At 30.4% G+C, this 27,338-nt stretch overlaps 1 protein-coding gene across 3 annotated transcripts; it reads right to left on the bottom strand.

Moving 5' to 3' along the window:
• Positions 1-1,443: 1,443 nt before the first annotated feature.
• LOC143044348 (coiled-coil domain-containing protein 78-like) lies at positions 1,444-27,202 on the bottom strand. Of its 3 annotated transcripts, none has more exons than XM_076216303.1 (22): positions 26,487-27,202; positions 24,848-24,976; positions 24,243-24,463; positions 23,536-23,699; positions 23,128-23,271; positions 19,735-19,931; positions 18,598-18,772; positions 17,212-17,346; positions 14,786-14,809; positions 13,862-13,993; positions 13,198-13,284; positions 12,592-12,771; positions 11,917-12,090; positions 11,572-11,622; positions 10,931-11,019; positions 9,983-10,061; positions 7,043-7,168; positions 5,941-6,134; positions 5,340-5,514; positions 4,276-4,313; positions 2,927-3,100; positions 1,444-1,645 (listed from the first exon to the last, which is right to left on the bottom strand). In XM_076216303.1, exons 2-22 carry the CDS (start codon positions 24,958-24,960, stop codon positions 1,543-1,545), a joined length of 2,775 nt encoding a protein of 924 aa, XP_076072418.1. In that variant the 5' UTR covers positions 24,961-24,976; positions 26,487-27,202; the 3' UTR covers positions 1,444-1,542. The 3 variants fall into 3 exon arrangements, with proteins under 3 accessions (XP_076072418.1, XP_076072425.1, XP_076072433.1); XM_076216310.1 differs by having other exon boundaries at positions 26,564-26,696; XM_076216318.1 differs by lacking the exon at positions 14,786-14,809.
• Positions 27,203-27,338: the final 136 nt, after the last annotated feature.

Raw genomic sequence — 27,338 nt, 5'->3', positions numbered from 1 at the left:
GGAGACCAAATGACACAGAAATAAACAGCTATAGGTCACTGTACAGCCTTCAATATTGAGTAACAATAGCCTTGTGTAGAAAAATTTTAATATCCGCAAGTACTACTATAATGTTAAATGTATAATATTATGAAAATAACAGTTCATTTTATGGAAGAAATACTTACTTTTTTCTAAAGCTTTCAAAATGAGAACATTTAATATTGTCAAATGCTATAAAATCTGTTGCAATCTTTTAATAAGTTTTAAGATATTGTCATAAGATCAGACACAATACATCCTTTTCATTATATAATTCTTTTAACAGATATATGACAGCAAATTAATGGAAAGTTTCAAGATAGAAAAAATTGTGTGATATATGATTGAAAAGGATTACAGTAAAAAAGAAACAAAGATTATAAAGTCAACATCTTGTTACATAAATAATGTTTTTATAATCTTAAACAAATTGTTCAAAGAAATATTGATGAATGCAAAACATTGACTTGAGTATTGATAGAAGGAATAAATGGATTTATTTATATGATTTAATGAGAAATTCTAATTCATATTGCACCTAAAATAAAGATCTTATCTTTGACATTTATAATTAAGTAACTGTACAAAATAATACAGTTTACTCTTTTGAAATGAATGACACACAAATAGTTAAAAGGCAAACTGAATTATAACACTGAACAATCTGAGAAGGTGAAAGAAAGTCTATAGCAAAAATATATCACTTTTTTTTTTAAATCTTGAAATAAAAATTTTCATAAAATAATAATTAGAAATCAAATAATAACCTGTATTATAAAAAACTTTGTAATAAAATATATTTTCAAATAATAATAAAAATATTTTTGTAGTTCTAAATGTTCTTAAAGTTGCAGTTAAAAATCATAAGATCATATTATGCATAACCACCTGTTTATGTACCTCTTTACAATTATATACTTGGTATACTTGGAAAACTGAAAAGTCTATAAGAATGAGAATGTCATTCAGACGGCTTTTCATTATAAATAACATAACAAAGTGAAAGTCATTTGAAGGTTTAGACGTTTTCAAACAAGCCTGACCCTGAATGTATATATATATATATATATGAACAAGTCTAAATTGAAAACCACGTTCAAACCTATGATTGCAATGGATAAAACCGCAATTTTAATATAAGTGAGTGTAAAACAAATTTTGTTGTAGAGGGGTCTAAATACAGCACAAACAACATTTACCAAAAGACCAAAAAAGTGAAAAAGTATATTTTAACAAAACGCATTTGACTATGTATATGGTTTAAATCTATTTGATGCTCCTAATATTTATTCCATTAAACATAGCATAAACAAGTTTTTATTTTTATCACAGATAATATGGACGGAATACATATAATACATATAAAACATCTTCTTCTATACAATCTGACAAAATACATACAAATGTTGTTTTTGTTTTAAATAAATATAACATTTATACAATATCACAGTAAAATATATGTCAAATAGCACTGGAATTGTTATTTGTGGCACATGACTGAGAGATTGTCTCCCCTTGAGATCATTTTCTTCTTCCTTTTCGAAAGCTACGATCTGTGTGTACTATTCCACTGTCATCTTCATATCCCAATAGTCTTCTTAATTTTACAATTTCCTGTTTATATCTAAAAAAAAGAAGGTTTAAATGGTATGAAGAATAGAATGTTTTGTCTTTCTTGAAATTCTCATAATAATTATTTCAATCCATTACACAACAAATTGTTTTTGTTGGCATACGAAATACCAAATGTTTGTTATAAAAATAAATCATAAATAACCATGGCTTATCATAAACACCCTCATTAAGAAACTTTACATTGAAACAGTGTTGAAATTTAATGTTAAGAGAGCATGTATTCAGGACTACATGCTCTACTATTTGTTTTGAAACTGTTAAATATTAAGAAAAATAAAAATTACTTTTAATTTTCCGTGTGAAAGAGCTGTAATTTTCCCCAAATAAATATATGTTTAATGAAGTGGATTTAAATATACTAAGTTTTTCATACAGATTTATACTTGGCTAAATCATTATTTTACTTACAGTAAAGTTAACTAAACAATTACATGTAGCCCCTACTGGTTGAAGTGTCATAGTTCAAAATTAATTGGAATTGTCACAATACCCGAAGGTCATACATTTTATTTCACACTACTTTCACTTTGGATGATCAAATCATAACATGTCTTACTGTAATTGGTTTGTATAATTTGTGAATAAATGTTATATTATGCAATATATTATCTATTAGATATTTATATTATGTAAATCAATAAGCTGTATATGCTTACGGAAATAAAGTATAATTATTATCATTATTACTATCATTATGATAATCAATGAAATTTAATCAGAAAATCTTTCAAACTGACATGTTTTTAATCACTTTATAACATAACTGTCAACAGCAAAGTAAAAATTACCAAATATATAGAAAAACAAGGATGTGTCCCCAGTACATGGATACCCACTCCGCACTATCATTTTCTATGTTCAGTGGACCGTGAAAATGGGGGAAAATCTCTAATTTGGCATTAAAATTAGAAAGATCATACCATATAGGGAACACGTGTAATAAGTTTAAAGTTGATTGGACTTCAACTTCATCAAAAACTACCTTGACCAAAAACTTTAACCTGAAGCAGTACAGACCCACCGATGGACAAACGAACAGACGGACACACAGACCAGAAAACATAATGCCCATAAATGGGGCATAAAAACCCACTTTGGACAGTGTTTAAAATACTTTGTAGATTTTTTGTTTGGAGGTTTTCTTTGACTGCTAAAATGAGCAATGTATAACATTAATCCAATAAACTATGCTATTGGATATCTGCTTCAAACTGAAAGCCACACTAAAAAGGTAAATAATACCTTACAAGTTATTCAGGTGAGTATATACCTAATAAGATGATGATCTATATATTCTTGGCTTTCTTTCAGCTGCTCCTTCAACATAGAATTCTCACTGAGAAGTTTGGCTCTTTCATCCTCCAGCTGTTGTTGAGTATTCAGTGTATACTCCCGTAATTGTTTACGTAAAGCTGCCCACGTCTCAGCTGGTTTCTCTCCAGGCCTATTAAAATATTTCATCAATTTTTAATGAAGTTTCAAATGATTATAAATTTGATTGATAACCTTTAATAAATAATGAAAAGGTTGTAAGTAGTATAATTATTCCCATATTGGTAATTTCTTAGAAATCATGACCATACTGGTATTTGAAACAGACATATTTTCTCTGACAAGGAAATGGTACTGAAATAACAGAATCAATTCATGTCATTAAGAGTTGAATTCCATCACGAAAGACTAACCTCCAGAGTCTACACAAATGTATTTCACCTTTTCTTTTCTTGACTAATTCATGTAATTTTGACAGATAAGACATTCTAATTGAACAGATGACAAAGAATAAAGCCAGATTAAATAATGTAAGAATGTAAAAAAAAAAATTGATTTTGTTAAATGATTTTCTTTAATCTGCTTTTGACAGGAGGAATATTGCTGTTGCAGCTATTCCAACAGTATATCCATAAGCTTTGTAACAGAGTTTTATCTATAGAGCTTTATAACCAAAAGTGGTATCAAATTTATATCATAATCCATGAAAATGTCCCCTTTGGGACCATGATTAGAATAATAAAATATTTGATTTGATTAATAAATTGTGTACAAGTATTTTTTGTTATCAGCTATATCACCAACATACGATTTTGATTTTATTTTGTATGATATAAATGTTTATCTCATTGTTAATACTACATGTACATGTATTACAGAATTTTTAACATGCAGAACATCACCTATATTGTTCTTTATTTGATAGATTTAAGGATGTCTGCTTGTCATGTTTTGGATTTTTTGTCGGATTTTCAGAATACTCTGGTTTTAACCATTTGAATGCCTTAAAAAATTTTGCCCATGAACCCCCATTTTTCTTTTTATAAATCTTTTACGTGTATAATTATAAGTCATTTGTAAAAGTCTTATAAAATTTTATTTATTTTTTAATAGTATTTGAGAACTTTAACTGGTCAATGATAAAGCTATGAAAAATCAAGAGAGAATATTTTCCCGCCAAAATTACAATGGCTAATATCTCGAAAACAAGCACATTGACCCCTATATTTTTTTTGCTTTTTGGATTCCTCAATTTATTCCCTATCAATACATACTAGTTTTATGAAAAGTTATTTATTTTGAAACTGAGCAGCGAACATCCTTAAAACTCTAATTATATATCATTACCTAATTTTGTAGTCATCAGTGTCCCCCTTTACACCATACTGAAACAAAAATAATCTTTATCAATATTCTGTATATATAAATATCTGTAATCATTACAACTCATTGTTTTATAACTTGATTTCAGTTATGAGAATAATATTACTCACACAAATCTCGGAGAAATAAGTTTATAAGAAAAACACAAGATATTGAAAAAGGAGAGGAAAAAGTATGTAAATGGCTATTTTTTTCTGCGCAGAAGGAAAAAAAGCCATTCTTTTAGAATCTTGTTAACCTAATTTTATAGATGAGATGATATAAAATAAGGTCACTTAAGTGTAAAATATCATCACATGACATTGTAACAAATAAATGTTTTAAAAAATAAGATACTGTGGAATAACTTATATTTGTGGGTACCAATTTTTTGGATTCAGGAAAACTGGCATTTGAGTGGATATTTCATTTTGTGGTTTGGCCAAAATCTGCATACATATTTATAGAAAAGTGGTAATTCATTGTACATGAGAATTCACGATTCCAGGATTACCATGAAATCAACTAAAATTGGTATCCAAGGAATAATAATTAATCCACAGTAATTCATTTTTATTAATAAAACATTTCAATTAGTTAATAAAATTTAGGACTGCAGGACTGCAAAACAGATCTTCAAAAGACCATATTTTTATTTGGCAGAAAAAACAAATTAGAAAAAGGCAGGATAAGATAACCCTAAATAATAACACTGTTAAGAAGGATCGAGGACCCTGCATATTGCAGGCTATTCCCATAATGCAAGTTTTATTACCTGACAGGTCCCTTAGAATAGCTACTGGATGGTTTCTTTGAATAACAGGCTATTGATCTGGAAACAAAATGGCTTATCTTCATAGTTCTCAAAGACTGAGATTAGAATAATTAACTTAATTCATGTAAAAATTTGTCAAGATTGGTAAATATGAGAGTTGCCACATGGAACACTATCATTTGATGGATAGATTATACCTTTTTTTCAATCTAGGGGCAAAAGAATGGCTTGGTACAATAGCCTTGGTTCATAATTACAATAAAGAAATACTTACTCTCATTTTCATATTATCAAGTGTTTTCCTAAGTTCATTGTTAGTTGTTTTCAGTCGAGTTATCTCCCTTAGATTGGCAGAATCTATTTCTGATTCATTAAGTTTAAGTTCTGTTTCATCTGGTCCCATGTCTATATCATCTATTCCTCTCTGTTCACTCTGAAGTCGTAAATTCCTGTTATAAATATATGCAAAATATGTTATAAAGTAGAAATAATGTATGACAGTATGAACTGTATATATTTAAGTAACATGAAAATTCAATTCTAAATAAAACAGTTGAATATGTTTTATATACTTAAATGCCTAAGTTTTATTATAAAACATGGGAACATGGACTTTCTTTTAAAAGACAAATTCTTTATCTTATCAATATATTCAGAAATCTTCCAGTACTCTAATTTGTTAATACATCTTCTGTATGCACCTTAACCACTAGACCTCTCAAAAGTAATTCAGCAATTAATCTCAAAGCAGTGTAAAAATTGTGATGAAAGAAAAGGTAAACAAATGGTTGCTAGAGGTCTACCACTTTATATCTATGCATTTTGGAAAACAGCTGCTTGATAATCAACAAATATTTGAAATCTTTATTAAGTACCTGTAGTGTATTAATAATTCCTCATATTTGTGTAACAAAGCTTTCTTGTTTTCTCTGTACTGCTGAGCTGCCATACTAAGTTGTTCTTCTCTTTCTTTGTGAGATTTAGATATATCTTTCAGCATATTATCTACATATTCCCTCATATGTACAGACTGTCGAGGATCTGGTCCTGATCCTTTGTCTACATATTCCTAAATATTGTAATTTTGACATGGTCACTAAATAAAAATTTATTGAACTAAATTTTGACAAAACTAAAAATTTATGAACATGTAAGAATAAACTAATATTATATTCTATTTACAGATATGTAAACTAAAGTTAATATTTCTCAGGCAAATGATAGTATTTAAAGTTTTTTTCTTCAACTTCCTGAATAGATTGACTTATGGTGTGGGTATTGAAAGACATTATATTTAGTTATAAATGATTAATATAGTACAAATGACTTCAACTTCAGTCTAAATATACCATTTTATTTACCGTAATATATTGATTGCAATAAAATCAATAGAAATGTTTCCTGAATACCCTTATGGAAGTACACCACTAATTCATGGTCCCATTGCTTTCTATGTTAAATTCCTTCATTTCAAGTAGGCACACCTCTTTTATTTTAAGTTCAAATAAAGTGGCAATCATTACATGTCAAAGCAACACTTAATGGTGTCTTGTACTGAAAAAATCAACATACCTTAAATGGCATATAAGAAAGAACTGGTTCCCAGAACTTCGGATGTACCAAAACAGGTACTTCAGATCTGACAAACAGACAAAATGTACCCTCTTTTTAAAATTTGATACAGTTTTTTTAATAATTAAAATTAAAAAGTCCAAAAGTATTCTACAATGATCGCCAGTCCTTCAGCTTTCATTTGATGCCAAAAATACTTAAATATTCCACATATTTTGAAAGTTACACTCATGCGTAGGAACTATTTTGTGTTAAATATGTACTACTTTCTGGTATGTGCTTTCTGGCCGGGCCCGAATTAGTGGTGTTACACCTTATAACAAGCCAATATCAAGGCTAAGGACATTTCAAAAATCATAAATGGCATGCATCATATGCACAAAATACTTATGTACCAATACTCACAGCAATATCCTCTACATATTTGATGAGCCTTGCTCTGTAATCTTCTCCTATGTCTTTTACTTTGTGATGCATTCTGTTGTTGGACACTTCTAGTTGTTCCTTCTCACCTCTTGCAATTATCAGGGCCTACAGTTATATTAAAATCTGAATATATCAAATATGTGAAGTCACAAAATATGTTGTCCTATTGTCTTATTTTAATGAATAGATATACTTTATAATTGTATTTCCACAGATGATCTTACACCTCTAAGCATCTGTTATTTGTTGAATTTTAATGCAAGCATTTATCACAGAAGTCTGAAAATGAGACTAAAATCCAAACAATTCACTTTCATTGAATTCTTTCTTTAAGAATTGAATGCTCTTTTTTGTAAATTTATTGGGGTGTAAAAGCGTTGACCGAAGTACATTTTGTATTACTAAAAATGTGCGCACGGTCACCGCTTTTACAACCCTATAAAGTTACAAAAAAAGGCATTCAATACTTATAATTACATTTTTACCTAAACATGCTAAAGGATCATGAAAACACGCCTTTTATCAAGTTTTTATTTCATTTACCTGTGCACTTTATTGTGGGACCTCGTGTCATCATGAATGAAAAGTTGCATTGTGTAATGCAATTGATTGAGGAATATCACGAGATTGCTAGTTAGCCAATCAGAATAACGTATTATAATGAAACATACATCTAATGTAATTATTCTTCAATAAACACGGTGTAAATTCTTATAAGTCACATTAAAATAACTAGAGGCTCTCAAGAGCCTGTGTCGCTCACCTGTATTTACTGATGCTTTGCAAATCATGTGAAACTGGGTTAAAACAAAATTAATAGTATTAGATATTAGATATTATCAGATAATATAATGATTTCTAAGATAATAACCAACAAGAATGTGTCCAAAGTACATGGATGCCCCACTCGCACTATCATTTTCCATGTTCAATGGACCGTGAAATTGGGCAAATTATCTAATGTGGCATTAAAATTAGAAAGATGATGTCATAAGCAACATGTGTACTAAGTTTCAATTGGTTGGACTTCAGCTTCATCAAAAACTACCTTGACCAAAAACTTTAACCTGAAGCGGGACAGACGAAAGAACGGACGGACTGACGGATGGACAGACGCATAGACCAGAAAACATAATGCCCCTCTACTATCGTAGGTAGGGCATAAAAACTGAAAAATTTCCTTAAAATAACCAATTCAGGGACAGCAACTCAACAATGTGTTGTCCAATTTGTCTGAAAATTTGTGGGCAGATAGATGTTTATCTGATGAACAATTAAACACCTGTCAGATTTGCTCTAAATGCGTTAGTTTCAGAGATATAAGCCAAAAACTGCATTTTACCCCTATGTTCTATGTTTAGCCATGTTGGCCATCTTGGTTGACAGGCAGGTCATCTGACACATTTTTAAAACTAGATACCCTAGTGATGATTGTGGCCAAATTTGGTTAAATTTGGTCCAGTAGTTCAGAGGAGAAGATTTGTGTAAAAAATAACAAAATTTACGAAAAATTGTTAAAAATTTACTAAAAAGGACAGTAACTCCTTAAACGGTCAACTGACAATTTTGGTCATGTTGACTTATTTGTAGACCTCACTTTGTTGAACATTATTGTTGTTTTTAGTTAATCTCTATCTATAATAACATTCAATATAATAACCAAAAACTGCAAAATTTCTTTAAAATTACCAATTCAGGGGTAACAACCCAACAACGGATTGTCCAATTTGTCTGAAAATTAGTGGGCTGATAGATCTTAATCTGATGAACATTTAAATAGCGTATCAGATTTGCTCTAAATGCTTTAGGTTCAGAGATATAAGCCCAAAACTGCATTTTACCCTATGTTCTATTTTTAGCCATGTCGGCCATCTCAGTTGACAAGCAGGGTTATCAGACACATTTTTAAAACTAGATACCCTAGTGATGATTATGGCCAAGTTTGGTTGAATTTGGTTTAGTAGTTTCAGAGAAGAAGATTTTTGTAAAAGATTACAAAATTTATGAAAAATTGTTAAAAATTTACTATAAAGGGCAATAACTCCTTAAAGAGGTCGACTGACAGTTTTGGTCATGTTGACTTTTTTGTAGATCTTACTTTGCAGCACATTATTGTTGTTTACAGTTTATCTCTATCTATAATGATATTCAAAATAACAACCAAAAACTGCAAAAATTCTTTAAAATTATCAATTCAGGGGCAGCAACCCAACAATGGGTTGTCGGAATTTGTCGGAAAATTTGAGGGCAGATAGATTTTAATCTAATGAACAATTTAACACCATGTAAAATTTGCTCTAAATGCTTTAGTTTCAGAGATATAAGCCAAAAACTGCATTTTACCCCTATGTTCTATGGTTGACAGGCGGGGTCATCAGAAACATTTTTTAAACTAGATACCCTAGTGATGATTGTGGTCAAATTTGGTTAAATTTGGACTTGTAGTTTCAGAGTAGAAGATTTTTGTAAAAGTTAACAACGACAACGGATGCCAAGTGATGAGAAAAAGCTCACTTGGCCTTTTAGGTGAGCTAAAAAGTAATTATCTGATTTTGCCTGATTTTTTCTCACTACACTATATTGAACTCAACTGTAAGCATAGAATTGAGAATGGAAATGGGGAATGTGCCAAAGAGAAAACAAACTGACCGATGAGCAGAAAACAGCCCAAGGCCTCCAATTTGTCTTCAAAACGGCAAGAAAATCCTGCCCCCTGAGGTTTACTTGTATAAAATTATATTCATTTTAACTATCAACTAAGTAGTAAGTGCCACTACGTTATGTAATGTCTTGCTTTCAAGCTTCAAATGATGCACAATTTTTGATGATATAATCCACTAAAACTTAACATTCTGAGATACTATTATATCAATGATGTCAGTTGACAATTTTTTTTCAAAATGCCCACAAATATCTTACAGCATTTAATTCTGCAATTCTTCTTTGTCGATCTCTGGCCAAGTTTCTGGATTCCTGTATTTCCTTTTGCATCAATGTTCTGTAACAAAATACAGCATGAAGTTTACTTTGACACTAATCACAATTGTGTTATATAGGTGAAGTTGTGTATGCAGAGCTGAAATCTGAGAATGTACTTTGTTCACATTGGATTTTGTTTGTGGCAACTAAATTTGTTTACCACGAACAAGAGGTTTTGTTGTGTTTTATGCCTTTCACTTACTAATAAGATAAATAAAAATTATATGTACTTAAAAAATTTGGTGGATTTGATTGACCTTCACCAGGAACAGTCAAACTACAAATTTGATAGCCAAAAATGTATTAATACATGAATATTTGTATGACCTTTATACAGCCAAAAGCTTCTCAGCTAAGGTTAACTTTGCAATTGAGATTTATGGATTCTAATGACTCAGACTATCAACAAAAGTATTGTAAGCAGACATCATTTAGTCCAAAGTGGTGTTACATATCATATGTCATATAATTAAGAACTATGTTTTTACTTTTTTTTAATTTTCTATAACAAAGATTTTCTAAAAAAAAGTTTTAATGATAAATAAACTCATCATAAGATTCCAGGATTAAATTTTGTATTCACGCCAGACACATGTTTTGTCTACATAAGACTCATCAGTGATGCTCAAATCCCAAAAAGTTAAAAAAAAAGCCAAATTAAGCACGAAGTTGAAGAGCATTGAGGACCAAAAGTTTTGCCAAATACAGCTAGGGTAATCTATTCCTGAGGTAAAAAAACCCTTAGTATTTCAAAAAGTTTTGTAATGTGCAGTATAATTTTCTTAGTTTTTTGATAATTCTGAATTTCAAAATGTTTTTTTGAGAAAACTATGCCAGCAGGATATTATCTGCCTGACTAATTTGACAAGCTAATTTTCGTTAACTTACACTCTACCCTCCAGCCTCTGTTGTTCGTCACCATATTCTCTTTTAAGTTTATCCATATCTTTCTCATATCTTTTTCTATTTGTAAACAACTGGAGTAATAAAATAAAGTATATAGTCAAATGCAATTCAATAACTGTGTAAAAAAATTACAAACCAGTCAGAACAAACAAGCATATCTATAAAAATACCAAAGTAATGGTTTAATTGTGGCATATAACTTCAAAGCAAACACTGTACACATTTAGTTTAGGTGCCAGCTGAAGCCCGCCTCAGGGTGCAGAATTTTCTCATTGTGTTGAAGACCTATTGGTGGCCTTCTGCTTTTTTCTGCTCTTTGGTTGGATTGTTGTCTCTTTGTTTGTCACATTCCCCATTAACAGTCTCAAATTTACTGTTACTCATTTCAAGATATCTTCCAAAAATAAAATCTCAATCTATTATCTATATACTGTAAAAATATTATTTTTTTATGTTTTATTTTCAATGGGGTTTAATTTTTCTTGGATAATGTAATTGAATTAAAAAACCAACAAAAAATTCTGCTTTTACAATTTTCTAAATGTAAACTAAAATACAAAGCTGTTATAAAAAAATTGATTGTGCTATAAAATCAAAATACATACAATTTTAAATAAACTTACAGTATTTTCTACATCCTTTCTGTTTTCTTGTGATCCTAATATTTCATCAGCCTAAAAATAAAGAAACTTATGTTCTAATTCTTTTAAGATGAAATATAACTATATGCAAACTAGCCATTTCTAACCTCACTTCCTGATTCTGATCCTAATTATAATTGTGATATTGGCAAAGGAAATCCCTGTGCATAATTTGACATTTAAACAATTTTAAGGCAGTTCTACATAATGTGTCCCTATACAGGACCTTACAATAAGATATACAAAAAATATAATCTCAAGTTTGAAAATCATATAAAATTGACACCAACAAAAAGAAAAGAAATATAATTATCACACTATAATTACTTTTATCCTTCCAGAAGAGTTCTTGATGACTATAGCTTTGACTCTACTTATTTCAGCATCAGGATCACCCAAACCATGGTCACTATCTGATAAAGCTTGTACTTGTTTCATTAATGTTGCTTTAGCATTTACCAAGTTCAATAACTCTATACTTAATTCCTCATTCCGTTTTGACTGAAATTAAAATGATAACATTTTTATAATCTATAATTATAAAGAGAGACATATGTTTTTTTTTAATATGTTGAAATTTAAAATTTAAATCTTAGGGGTGAATCTTTCAACAACGTCATTGTAGAAGGTGTACACCTTGATAGGTCGGCAAATATTCTGTGATGTTTTAGGGATATAGGTTGAACATTTCAGAAAACTTCGCACAATTTTTGTTTGTTTTGCACAAAATATGATATAGTTTCCAACTATGCATTTTCTAAATGGCAGGTTCACTATTTCAATATTTTCACAATCAATCTGTGAAGTTTGAAGGATCTGGGTTGAATACTCGACTAGGAGTAGTGGATTACACACAATAGGTATTTTCAATTGTCAATTTTGCTAAAATACACAATAGGTACTTTCATTTGTTAATTTAGCTAAAACTACAACTTCAAAATGTGGACAATTTATCTGTGTTTATCAAGAGTTGGGTTGAAATTTTAGCTTTTAGTTTTTTACCTCTTTCTCACTTTCTCTAACAAGAGCCAGATAGTTTGTTTTTAGGACAACATATTCATCAGCCAGATCTTTTCTATCCTTTTCCATTTCACTGAGCCTCTCTTTGGCATTTCTAGCTGACCTAGTAAATTTATCTCTTTCTGCTTCAGCTTCCATCAAACTGTTCTCTAACATCAATATCTGTCAACATAAACATACAAGTATTTGACCACATTTTTAATCTAGAATTTCTGTAGAATTTTTACAAACCCAAAATTTTGAGTTGACCCCAAGGATCTGATGGTAAAAACTAACTTGCAACATTGAAACAAAAGGACTAATAAAAAATTGATGCCTTGGCCATTTACTACTTATATGAAGCTTGAATTTTTGCTTGTATGAAATGAAAACAACGTATTGTAAATTTCATGTGTTTGATAAACTTCTCTGGATTTACCTTTATCAGGAATGCTTAAAACCGAATATTTGATAGCCAAGGATGTATAAGAACTTATACAGTTGAAGAGTGGTCTAAACAAAAAGAACCTAGAAAAATAGCCCAATCCATTTAAGGTCAACTTTGTATGTTAGAGCATCAAATTTGTCTAAAGAGGGTTATTAACTGACCTTGTTTGTAAGTTCAAATTTGGTAGCCTCAGCTTCCTCTCTGATCTTGTTATTTTCTATCTGCATTTCTACCAATGACTGGGATACCTGCAATACAAATTAAGTATAAAATACAAGGAAAACAATAACATTAAAACCATAAAAGAAGAAGATGTGGTATAATTGTGAATGAGACAACTCTCCACCAGAAACCAAATGACACAGTAGTTAAAATTTCATACATATTGTAATTGATGATTAAAAAATTTGTTTTCAAATTTGGTCTATGATTGTTTAACTTGGCACTTCAGATTAAAACCTGATCAAATCCATTGTTAAAACCATAAGTTGTGCTTCCAGAAGATTGCAAGGTCATTTCTTAAAATTGCCTTAGGTTACCAGGTTACTTTAAAAAAAAATATGCAAGTCTTAAGATTGCACATTTTTACAGGTTACAAGTCACAGGTCTGATTTGACCATGTTCCAGCCACATAAGTTAACAGATCAAAATTGTTTGGTCATAACTTGGGTATTTGAAATATGTGAACCAATTCCAATGTTTGTTTTTATATTTTATGCATTGATATTTAGAGTAACTCAGCTACACCATTTATTAACTTTATTTTTTCTAAATGGAATATAAAAATAAAAGTAATATAATAAAAACATGAAATGAATCAATTACCTTCAACTTTTCCTCTTCAGTCATAAGAAGTTGTTGAGAGAGATCTGTCTTGGTACTGGCCATATTACCAAACCTAGATTGTAACTGGTCTACTTTACTTCTCAGTCTTTCATTATCATCCTTTAGTTTTAACTAAAATTAAAAAAAAAAAATCAAACATTTATATGCAAACAAATGAAATGAATAAATCTCAAATCTATGCAGTAAACACCCAAAGGTAAATTAGGAAATATATGCAAATAAAGAGTAAGTTTTTTCTTTAACCAATGGTACTTATGACAGGTAGTAATTTATTTTGTATCAAAGTAGGTCCAAACCATTGTAAATGTAACATTTGAAGACTTTATCAGAGCTGTATACAAAAGCAGATTGTACAAATTAGTTCACATGTTTGAATTTTTATTTGACAACCACATAGTAACACTTATCCGATATCCAAACATTATGAATTATTTTTTCTGGTATTTGGTCACATCTTGTTGAAGATGGGCAGACTAAATTTTAACCTTTAGAAAACTTTTGAATTTTTGAGTTGTTGAGTTTTCTGTTTCACTGATGTATACCCTAAATATCCTGTTATTCATATTTTTGTATCATTGTATAAACTTCACAGTAATTTATTGCATAATCTGCCAATCAAACACTTTTGAATAAATTTATCAAGTCCACTGTATACCATTCAAGTAACAACATCTAATTTATCTTCATCCATGCTATTTATGGAACAACATTTTTTCACCTTTACTACTTTACTATGAGCTTGCTTAAGTTTTTAAACAAAAAATATTTTTTTATCTTAAAAGTCTGGCATTATAACTATTATAAATTGTAGCTTGTTTGTGACAAAACTACACATTCACATGTACTATAGATATACTGCACTAGCTTGATTTCTAAAGATAGTCTTGATAAGACTTAACATACCACCTGTGGAGAATTTATTGGAATCTGAAACAGGTATTTTAATAAAATAGTAACAAGGTGGAAAGTACATGTACTACTAATCTATATAACTATCTGAAGATAGAAAATAAAACAAGTACAATGTACTTTTTTCAAGTGAGTTCAAACGAAGTTTATTGCACAGTACACAGACAAACATTCAAACATCAATCATAAGGCTAAGCATTTAAAAACAGATAAAACAAGTGAAACTGTGAGCTACTGCTCACTGATGATACCCCCGCTGCAAGTGGATAATATTAATAGTGTAAAAATATGCAAGTGTGAGGTCAACAGAAAGTTGTTGAGAATTGAATTTGAAAATGCATCACACGGTATAGCTGACTTATATAAACCCTGAAACCAAATTTAAGATATCCTTGTATTTTTGTTCCTGAGAAAAATGTGACGAAAATTTTCAACTTGGCTATCATGTGTAAAATCATACAAGTGTTCGGTAAACAGGAAGTTGTCAAATGATGAATTTGAAAACACATCACACGGTATAGCTGACTTATATAAACCCTGATACCAAATTTCAGAAATCCTTGTATTTTTGTTCCTGAGAAAAATGTGACTAAATTTTCAACTTGGCTATCATGTGTAAAATCATACAAGTGTTCGGTAAACAGGAAGTTGTCAAATGATGAATTTGAAAACACATCACATGGTATAGCTGACTTATATAAACCCTGATACTAAATTTCAGAAATCCTTGTATTTTTGTTCCTGAGAAAAATGTGACTAAATTTTCAACTTGGCTATCATGTGTAAAATCATACAAGTGTTCGATTAACAGGAAGTTGTCAAATGATGAATCTGAAAACACATCACACGGTATAGCTGACTTATATAAACTCTGAAACCAAATTTAAGATATCCTTGTATTTTTGTTCCTGAGAAAAATGTGACGAAAATTTTCAACTTGGCTATCATGTGAAAAATCCTACAAGTGTTCGGTAAACAGGAAGTTTTTGAGTATTGAATCTGAAAATGCATCACACGGTATAGCTGACCTATATAAACCCTGAAACCAAATTTAAGATATCCTTGTATTTTTGTTCCTGAGAAAAATGTGATGAAAATTTTCAACTTGGCTATCATGTGAAAAATCATACAAGTGTTTGGTAAACAGGAAGTTGTTGAGTAATGAATCTGAAAACCCATCACACGGTATAGCTGACTTATATAAACCCTGCTATCAAATTTCAGAAATCCTTGTATTGTAGTTCCTGAGAAAAATGGGACGAAAAATATTCATGAAACGGACGGACTGACAGAAGGATGGACAGACAGAGGTAAAACAGTATATCTCCCCCCCTTTTTTTTTTAAAGCAGGGGTATAACAAATGAATAATTACCACTGTTGCACTCATTTCAAACACTCAAGTAAAAGTTTGGGGATAAATCTGAAGAACATAAATCTTTCCGAAACATAGTAAACACTGAAATCACAGCTAGTAAAAAGATGTACCAATCAAAGGTCACTGAGTTCAAAAGACATTTTTTTAAATACCACCGCTGGGTTTTAACTTACAAAATCAATGTTGACAGGCTAGTTATTGCTGTAGAATAACTACTAAAACCATTAAGCCACCTGGAGGCCAGTTTCATGTTAATTTGATTCTTGGTCAATTGTTTCAATTTGTCTATGAAGCAAAAACTTCGGGATACTTTTGTGAAAGACTCATTTGTCTGAGTTGAAATGATCATACAGATGTAAAATTGAAAGAAAAAAAGCAAAGCAAATCTTTAAAAGCCACAAATGTAATGCAAACAAGCCCTGAAAAGGCAAAGCAGAAGATAAATAACAAGGCTCCTTCTAAACAAATATCTAGTTGATATTATTGTTTTCTGGAGAGAATGACAGGTCCTCATAAATGAATGATTTTTTTTCCCACTTGTTTCCCAATCCACTTTAAATAAATATGTTTAAACTAATTGTAGTTGGAATGAAATTGTGGATCTACAATTGCAAGCACCTATCCGTTTTCTATTTTATGTATTTGTTACTATCATGTACATGTCTATACTAAAATAAAAAGACCTCATCTCTTAGTGAGTTTGTAAATTACAAGATAAACCACTAGTGTGTTCACTTTCCTAGAAAGGAGGCAATTTGATATGGCAAGGATTGGTTGATTATTTTGTGATTAACACCACTTTCAACACTAATGGGCTATTTTGTGGAGTTCAGCTTTATTGGTGGAGGAACCCTGAGTAGTGAGTAGCAAGCTTAAGTAAATTGGTTAACATATTTTATTTTATGCTGTAAGTCTTTCAAATGTTAAAAGGTGAAAGAGTGTCCTGCAGACACAAGAATGATTCAAATAAAACTGGAGCCTCATGATAAAGTGTTGAAAGATACACCAAACATGTTATATAAGTGACTTCATAAAGTTTCCTACATTTTCTGTTTCTAGCTGCCTGATGGTCTCCTTTATGTCATTTAGATTGGAGACTTTGGTGTCCATTGTTGAAGGTCCTACTCCACTTTGTTGTTGTAACTCTAATATCCTGGCCCTGTACTGGGTTATCAAGTTCTGCAAAGACAAATTTCCAAAGGTCAGCTTAACTTTTTTTTTTATTTATTAAGGTTAAATTAAAGCAAACATCTATATTCTGTAAATTCAGAAATTATTGCGTGCATTTATTATTGCGATTTTGTCATTTTAGACTTAAATGCGATTTTAATTTTACGATTTTGAGAAAAGTCCTGTTTAATTCATACAAATTATTCAAAATGCAATTTAAATTATTGCGATTACAACTCTGTCGCATATTTAGCAATAATTAAAACATCGCAATAATTTCTGAATTTACATTATTCAAAGTCTTCTAGAAGAAGATATAATCAAATGTCAATTTACTTTAGGCCATATTTGACTGATCTCTATTTCAACAAGATTAACATGGCAGTTGTAACTAAAAGAGAAGTTAATGCTTACCCTTCCAAAGTATTGGCCTTGCAGTCATAAAAATTTTGAGCAGAATAATCATACTCAGATCCAGAACTCAACCAATCAAATTATTGGATTTGGTGTATCAAGCACCAATTTTGTAAACTGAGTACAGATTAAAGTTTTATTACCGATGGCCCTGGAGTTTGCCAAATGTTTTTGGTGTAGTGTGTAGTTCCACCATTATGACTGTACTCATATAATATCATTAATCTATCTCAAAAACTTTCAAGAACAACATTTGGACAGACATATAAAAAAAAATACTGCTTAATTTATTCATATAAACATGACAAATCAGTAACTTCAGATGTAATACCACCAAATCATGGTATGTCACATCCAGTTGTATACGAAAATACATGAAGGTAAAAAAAAAAATTCCATGAATTTGACAGTTGTAGGTAATTAATTCTACATTTTATTGCAGTAAAACATTTTCTGTGTCATAAACATATGGCTTGGGTATTTCAGAGCACCCCTATTTTTTTTATCTGGGGTTTCTATAGAATATTTTGGAAACTTGAGATTACATGGTTACTAAATCTTGTACACAGGTTCAATAAGGGGAGAAATTTGATTGGTTAACTTCCAGTGATGGTTATTTTCTTATATGCAATAAAATGTTATGTGAATTTTTTTCTATAGTACTGGACAGGATAAAACTTTACTCATGCCAAGTATTTCTTTACTTGAAACAAAGATAAATTCTGCACATTTTTTTGAAAAGTGCAAATTTAACAAAGACAGGGGGAAATCATTGGTGGTATTACACCTTCACACAAATTATCAAATTAAACACAATGTATACTTCAAATTCAACCTAAAATTTACCTGTGCATATAAATCATTTACAATTGGAAAGTTCTTAACTTGTCCAACTCTAGTTGCAAATGTGAGTATTGGAGACAAAGTATTTGGATCTGATTGAGGTTTCAGACACAACAAAGCTGTAGTTTTACAATTTCCACCTAATTCTTCCTTCAGCAAATGAGTCAACTTGGAATCTCTGGAAATATAAGGTGAACAAAATTTAAGTACTATTTGGCTTTTCATAAGACAAATATTTTACCAATTTTATAAAGTATTCATATCACTGTGTTTAAGTTCTTTTCATCATGTTTTTTCTTTTCAATATTGATTTATTACAAAGGTGGTATTTGTTTTAGGTGCAATGCTTTGGATCTTGGTTCCTACCCTGCAATCAATTTCCCATATGAAGCAATTTATCTTGTGTAAATTATTAGAGGAATTTTAGTTGATGACAATATGTGTACCTATTATATAGTCTAAGTTAATTTCACTCTGTGCACATTTTTGATTCTGCATACAATTTCCCACAGCCCAACTTATATTTTTCTCAGATAATATAGTATAGTAACTAGTACAGGGCTAATCATACTTCATGCAATCAGATCCTGCCAATTTAAAATTTGCTCTGGTAATAAAGCTTAGAATGCTTGGGGTGACTTTATTTCAGAACTAAAGTACCAGAGCTCTATCAAAGCATTTTTGGTTTCACTATCTGACATTTCATCCAGCAGATGTTCATAAAAAAATTAGAATGGAATCTTTATTCAAGCCTTTTGACTTATTGATGTATATTTACCATTTTCATTTATTCTCATGCTCATCCCATTTAACCATTATTATGGAACTCTATTTAGGGATGCTGTTTATAAGAGATAACAAAAATATGTGTATGTAGGACACCATGCCCTGTGAGACTGTCACATATCCATGTAGCGAAATGTGAATCTTGCTCAAAACCCAGAGAATGGAAATGGGGAGTATGTCAAGGAGACAAAACCCCATCCAAAGAGCAGACAACAGCCAAAGACCACAAATGGGTCTTCAAAGCAGAGAGAAAATCAAGCACCTTGGAATTTGGAAAGCTCTTAGATGTTCTCACTTCATAAACCTGTGATTATCATAGAATGAATTAACTGTTATTATACAACCCAAACTTACCTATAACTGATGACTCTATCAGGAAATGGGTTGCTGGCTAAGGAGGTTATGACAGAATTGAATGCTATAAGTCCTTTACTTAAAGTGGAAGTCTCTCTCTGTCTAAGGTATGATGGATTATCAGATAACTTCTCTAACCCAGGGATTTCTACTATAGTAAACCGAGACTTGCTGCTGTTCCTATCATTTCCAACTTCCTACAACATATAACACATTTATTTTAATAAGTTATTACTTAATTTTTAATTCTATTCAATTTTTATTTAAATCCTGCAATTTGTTACTGTTTCAAGTAAACAGCTGAAAAGTAATTTATTCACAAATTTATATGGAAATCTTGCTAAAGAAAACAAAAGAATTAAAAAATCATTAAATATCTAATGATTATTTTTATAAAGATTTTTTTAAGAAGAAACTTTTTATTCTAATGAGGTATAAAATTTGGATTTTTGGAATGATAACCATGCTGTGAGCCTGTGAATTTTTCAGTGATCACATATTTCTGAAGATCTATTTATTAAATCATAAGTAAAATGTAAAAGAGAAAACTACCGGTATTTTTTTTTTTTTATGTTTTCATTAAGAAAGGGTTCAAATGTTTTAAGGAGAATGAAACAACGATAAACATGTGTATTATTCTCACTTTCAAACACCAAGAAAATAGTATATGAAAGATGTGATATGTTCTGTGATCATCACCATATGAAATATTTTCCTTGTCTTCTAGTATCTTTACGTAATTGATTTAATTTTTGTAAATTAATACATATGTGTTGAAAAGTATGATGTACATGTAACTAACATTTCAACAAAAGTAAAATAAAAAAACTATAAACATTAACAAACAGAATATAAACTAAAATTACCTCTAAATCATGATCAACTTCTGTATTAATATCCTAACATAAACACATTGAAAAGTGTTTATGAAAAATTCATATTAAATTATCCAGTGTATTGAAATATTTACGTCAAACTTTTTATCTATTGAAATTAAACCAAAACCTTTATTGAATGATTCTGTCTATCATGAAAAACACAATTAAAAACTACATTGTACTATCACAAAAGGTCAAAATTTTCAATTTAAGGACTAAAATATTATCATTACCTTTTATTTGACAGGTAAAAATCACCAAAAGACTATGATAGATTGTAAACAAAGTTTGATTTTGGACAGACAGTATCAATGTATAAGATAAGGTGTAATATTTACCTATAGAATATTTATGTAACTTAGGTGAACAAGGTGGACTTTTATTAAAAGAATTTCTTTGATAAAGAGAAAAATAAATGATGATGAATAACAAAGAGATTTCAAAGGGTTTCTTTTAGTTGTATTCATTCTATATAGATACTTTCTCTACATTTGAATAAGCATGCATGTTTAAATAACATACATTTCTAAGTGAAAACCAATGATGTGTAAAAGCATTCAATATCACTAGTCAATACCAATAGAAATATATACTAAATAAATTTTATTGATTTTTCATGCTGCATGTATATAGAAATACAAACACAAAGTTTCTAAAGGAGATAAGTAACAAATATTTAGATATTGAATGTTATCTAAATCTAGTACACTGACTGGTTTGACATTTCAACTTTGTTTTGATTTTTAATATTCAGAAATTTTTTAATTGATAAGAACACATTTATAAAAGGATAAACAAATACCCCCTATTTTTAAATTGATTAAAACAAATTTATAATAAGCTAAAAAATACTGACCTAAATAAAAGATATTAAGAATTAACCCAAAAATCAAAACCCCCACTCGAACGACCACCCCACCTTTAGATTCATTCCTATTTATACAAGGATGTTTTACATTTCGTATCACATTATTTCAAATAAAGACTTTTCTGATTAGAAGAATTAAACTACTGTAAGAAATTTGGATGTGAGTGATCTCACAAAAGGACACATTACAATTAATATAAGTTTAGTGAAGAAAATAAACTTGATTAGCTCCCTTTCAACATGTATGCCTAAATAAAACAAGAACAACCGAAACCCAATATGCAAGTGTTCGGTAAACAGGAAGTTGTTGAGTGATGAATCTGAAAACGCATCACACAGTATAGCTGACTTGTATGAATCATGAAACCAAATTTCAGAAATACTTGTATTGTAGTTCCTGAGAAAAATGTGACGAAAATTTTCAACTTGGCTACCATGTGTAAAATCATACTAGTGTTCGGTAAACAGGAAGTTGTCGAGTGATGAATCTGAAAACGCATCACACGGTCACAGTATAGCTGACTTGAATAAATCCTGAAACCAAATTTCAGAAATCCTTGTATTGTAGTTCCTGAGAAAAATGTGAGGAAAATTTTCAACTTGGCTACCATGTGTAAAATCATACAAGTGTTCGGTAAACAGGAAGTTGTCGAGTGATGAATCAGAAAACACATCATACGGTCACAGTATAGCTGACTTGTATAAATCCTGAAACCAAATTTCAGAAATCCTTGTATTGTCGTTCCTGAGAAAAATGTGAGGAAAATTTTCAACTTGGCTACCATGTGTAAAATCATACAAGTGTTTGGTAAACAGGAAGTTGTCGAGTGATGAATCTGAAAAGGTATCACACAGTATTGCAGACTTATATAAACCCTGAAACCAAATTTCAGAAATCCTTGTATTGTAGTTCGGGAGAAAAATGGGACCAAAAATATTCATGGGTCGGACGGACTGACAGACAGAGGTAAAATATTGTACATTTCCCTAAAAAACGACCTTGTGACGAATTCAAAAGCGACCTTGAGACCTGAGAGGGTACCCTGTGGGAGCCTCATACCAATTTTTCTAAATAACACTGACTTTTTATTACTTATAATTCCCTTTAAACAGACCTTATTACAAACTTTAGCATGTATTAAACTATGCAAATGTTTCAAAGTCAAAGAACAAAGAATAGTATAGCTGACTTGTATGAATCATGAAACCAAATTGGTTGGATCAGATTACTTCCATGGAAATGTGGTGTGCAAATGCTTATACAACTGCATACCAAATATCATTGACTTACCAATAGTAATTCATCTAAATTTGACTTAGTCACAAAGTTATACATTATTGATCTTGCAGCATCTGTCATGAAAGTGAGACAAAAACTACATGATCTTTTGGTCAAATATTGGGCTATGGTTTTTAATACACAACAATTACACAAAACATAAGAACATTATCTTACACAACTAATAATGTTCATTTTATATATTATATCCTTGAATATTTAAATTTGTGGTTCCCCTGTACCCATGAAGTCCATGAAAAATGGTATCAAACAAATGTTAATGAATCCACAGTATATAGATTAAAGTGACAGCAGTAAAAAAACCTTATTTCCTCAATACCTTGAATTCTAAATGACATAACACTTACCATAGAGAGGTCTATGTAAATAATGGTAGCAGAATTAGCTGATGCAGGTCCAAAGTCATTCATTTCCTGAGTCCTACGAGACATACCCTGACGGTACTTAGCATTGCCATCATTGGAATCTCTTAGTGGCACCTCACTTCCATTCTGTAACAGCAACAATTTATATAGTTATCTTTTTTTAAACAATAATTTTTAAAACATGGTTTTAATATTTTAATACAAATTTTTATTAAGAATATAAATAACTACATATACATCAAATTCTTTTTGTCAGTTTTTCAGCATAGATTAAACTTAAACATGCTTGGAACATTGAAATAAGACAAACAGAAAAATTGTTTTAAAAATATTGTTTTCATTTAAATCCAAAGTAGTAAAGGAATGCATTAACAAATTAGAGTTATCTACCTTGACATAAACTCCTCTGTTTGCTGATTCTGCCAGATCACAATAAGAAGCACCTCCACCTGGAACTTGTAATAAATCCTTTACAAGTTCATTATAGACCTCATACATCTGTAGGGTGACTGTAGGATTCTGTCGTCTCACTCTGGTGTCCATCATATACTGATCTAAAAAACATACATACAGTTGTACACAAGCTCCTGCATATGAATGAAATACTTTCCACTGGACATTAAGCAAACAGGAGTAAATCAATACCTATATGCAGAACTTTGTAAAATAAGAGAAAATGAAAAACAAATCAATATGTATATTGTAATTCCCCTATGAACTTGATTCATAATTCTAAAACAAAACTGTGATAAGTTATTGTCTGAAAAAAAACCTAAATGAACCAATTTCCATTTGGATATAGTAATTGGACATAAACTGTTTTAATTCAACCATTAGACTGAAAAATATAAACTTTTCTTCCTTTTTGTAATAAGAAATTACTGAATATACCTAGACACTGTTGTCCTTTGATTACGTCAGTATCAGGTGAGGGGGATGAATGACTAGTACACTTTCCATTTACAATGTAAAGATGATCATTATTATTTTTGTACCTGACACGTCACACCTGCCATGTTTGTCTTCATTGTTACTCTGTAGATGGGTCTATAGTTTGGAGAAGAGGTGATCTATATCTAAGTGTGACCTTGACTTACCATCCTGAAGTTTGGAGAAGAGGTAGTCCAAGACCATAGGTACAATGCCAGTCTTTGATGATCCTTCTCCTGTTAAAGTGTAGGATTTCCCTGATTCTGTCTCTCCTATCACCAGCAGACAAACATTAAATCTTGACATATGCATGTGAAGTAATGAGTCTTCAATAGTATTCTTAAATATACCATAATTATCTGTGTCCTTTCTATGAAGTGTAGCAAAACTGAAAAAGGACATTTTAATATTGATCTTATGGTGCTATTTGGAAGTATTTTATTAATTAAAAAGAATGCTATAATTTTCAGTACAAATCATAAACAGTACTTCAAAAAATGTACAGTAAACCATTCTTTTTGTAAAACTGTAAAAGAGTCATACAGCTAATTCCCAATCCAAAGGACTAGCTATAGCCAGTTGGTTCTGATTTCAAAGTTAAGAAATGTTCCTTCAAACTATGATAATTTACAGTTAAATATAAATGCAAATCAAATACCCATAACAGAGTTACATTTGTAAGTGTGAGATTAATATCTTTGAATAAAGAGTCCTCTTGATTTTTTAACTTTATAAAACGGTTAAAATAATATCTTTGAATGAAAAAACTCACTTTATAAATGGTCCTTTACTTTGTGCGGCTACCCTGTGGCCTTCAATAACAAGGTTTTCAGGTCCTTCGGCTCTGATAGGTGGCCTAATGCGACCAATTACTTCCACATTCATCTTTACTTTTATTATCCTAAAAAAGTTCAAAAAATAAAGAAGCTGAAGGTGGTTGAGAAAACAAAATCCAACATAAAACAGGGGAAATAAATGTCATCTATATCTAAATAAAACAGGAGAATATAAAATGTAAGAATAGAGATGTGAAAGCCCTGGTATTCATTTTTTATAGAGGCAGTCATCAACAATGTTACAAACCAAGGCATTTAGCAGTCAAAAACTGATACACTCCAATATTTCTTTTAGCTGTATACACACATTCATGATACAGTATGTACCAGGCAGTATAACCTGCTAAAAAAGTTACTAATGTCTTGAAAGAGCTTGTTATTCCAATAGAAAATCAACAGAATGGCATGAAGATTATACCATTGGTTTTCCTGTTTGAATGGTTTTACACTAGTAATTTTTAGGGGCCCTTTATAGCTTGCTGTTTGGTGTGAGCCAAAGCTCTGTGTTGAAGGCCAAACCTTGACCTGTAAGGCTATAATGGTTTACTTTTATAAATTGTTACTTGGATGGAGAGTTGTCTGTTTAGCACTCATACTACATCTTCCTATATCTATGAACATTAAATGCACAATTTTATAATGTGTACTGTAGCAATTTATAATGGCAGTGTCTGCGCGTACACACATGCGAGTACGAATAGTCAAATTTTAAATGTACTGAAAGTACCGGTAGGCATATCCTTTGTCAGAGGCAGATTTAGGGGGGGCAGGGGGCCCGGGCCCCCTTTTTTTGAAAAAATTTGATTGCTTACATTGTATATAGGGAATCCATAGACTAGCATGGCATTTTATTATAAAACCGGATGTGGGTATGCGTAGCCTACGAACGGCAATTTTACTATTCATACCCGCATGTGGGTACGCGCAGACACTGCCATTTATAATACATTTTATGATGCAAGAGTAAAGATGTGACTATGTAGAGTTATATGGTATTTTAAAAAAATGCTGAAAATTTTATTTATACCAGTTTTTTTTAAAAGCCTTTTGTACATGTGTCCACTGTTAATCATTCATATACATTTACCTAACAATTTAACAAGATATTAGATAGATATTTCAGTCAAAAATTATAAAAAATAAAATGATTCTAATCTATCAAATTCTGATGGAATTATATGTAGAAAGAAACATGATATACATTTGTAAATGGAACTGAAACAATGTTTGTACTTCTTATCAAAGACATATAAAAGCAATCATTTTTTTCTTTGCAGATTACATTTTTGTACATCTCGAAATATTTAAGAAAGGTTTGAAGATAATTGTAGTAAAATAGCTTTTGAAATTCTTATTTTAAGATACAAATCTGTCACAACATGTATAATCAAGAAAGCAGGTGAAGTAGCTCATAAAACAAAATTGGTATTTACATAATGTTTTTTATAGGTGCATGTATTGGAAAAGTTGAATGAAGTAAACTATCTATAAATTAAATATTACTGGATCATTTTAATCATATCTTCGATTATTTGATTATAAAATGTGTAATTGGCATAAGATATAAACTCTTACGTTCATTCATTTATCAATAACTTAGATAGACTGAACAGCAACAAAACTATTTCTTTTTCGACACTGTTGTTGTTTACCTTGGATTCCTACCTCCAACTGTAGAGAGTTCCCATGAAGGATTCTCTTCAAAATACACCACGTCGCAACTGAGTGTTAAACCACTTGACGGTTCGTGTACTAATATTCGCTGCCAGTCATGTTTTGAAATATTATAAACTTTAGTGATGATTCTGTTTCTTTATTCAAATATAGTGTGCTTTTATATATATAGTTTGAGAATTTGGTTTTGAGTTTTTTTTTTGTGTACATCAAAATAATAAACGAAGATGATTGAGTTGTCTCTCTTTGTACAACTTCATAATTAACAGTTTGTTGTACAACCATTACAATCATTCTAACGACCCGTTTCTTTCTTATTACTGTTTATTGGTCTGTTTATTAATCATATAATGAATAAATGCATTGAAACTAATATGCCCCTCAATGGATACCTTGTTTGGTAAGTAATTGTTGTTGTATGGTTGTATTGATGTATTCCTGAAATATTCACATTTTTAAAAACTTATATTTCTTTAATTATCAATACAGTACAAGCCAAGTCAACGCTTTCTATCGGTAACAGGATGATGTATTAGTACATGTAAATTAAACCAGACAGGACATATGAAGGTTGTGTCTGATTTTATAAGCACAAATTGAAAAAGTGGAAATAAAAGGGTTGTTTTGAGACAATTTGAACATAGCATATGTAACATGTTTTACACAAAGTTTTTTGTTTTCATGTCGTTTTAAGATTAAATCTGGGACATACTATTATTCCAAGGATGAAATATCTTAAAAGTAAAATCACAA

Source organism: Mytilus galloprovincialis, chromosome 1 (genome assembly GCF_965363235.1).
Source record: "Mytilus galloprovincialis chromosome 1, xbMytGall1.hap1.1, whole genome shotgun sequence".
NCBI classification, from domain to species: Eukaryota; Metazoa; Mollusca; class Bivalvia; order Mytilida; family Mytilidae; genus Mytilus; species Mytilus galloprovincialis.
The sequence above is the reverse complement of the archived record's forward strand: the minus strand, read 5'-3'. Positions and strand labels throughout refer to the sequence as shown.

Bases quoted from the DNA above. Each gene is read 5' to 3' on its own strand.
- LOC143044348 (XM_076216303.1), bottom strand. From the start codon at position 24,960: ATGAATGTGGAAGTAATTGGTCGCATTAGGCCACCTATCAGAGCCGAA. The intron at 13,285-13,861 runs GTAATTGATTCA...TTTGTATTGCAG, and splicing joins CTGAAGAGGAAAAGTTGAAG to GTATCCCAGTCATTGGTAGA. The intron at 7,169-9,982 runs GTAAGATATTTG...ATATAACTGTAG, and splicing joins GAATTGCAGAATTAAATGCT to GCCCTGATAATTGCAAGAGG.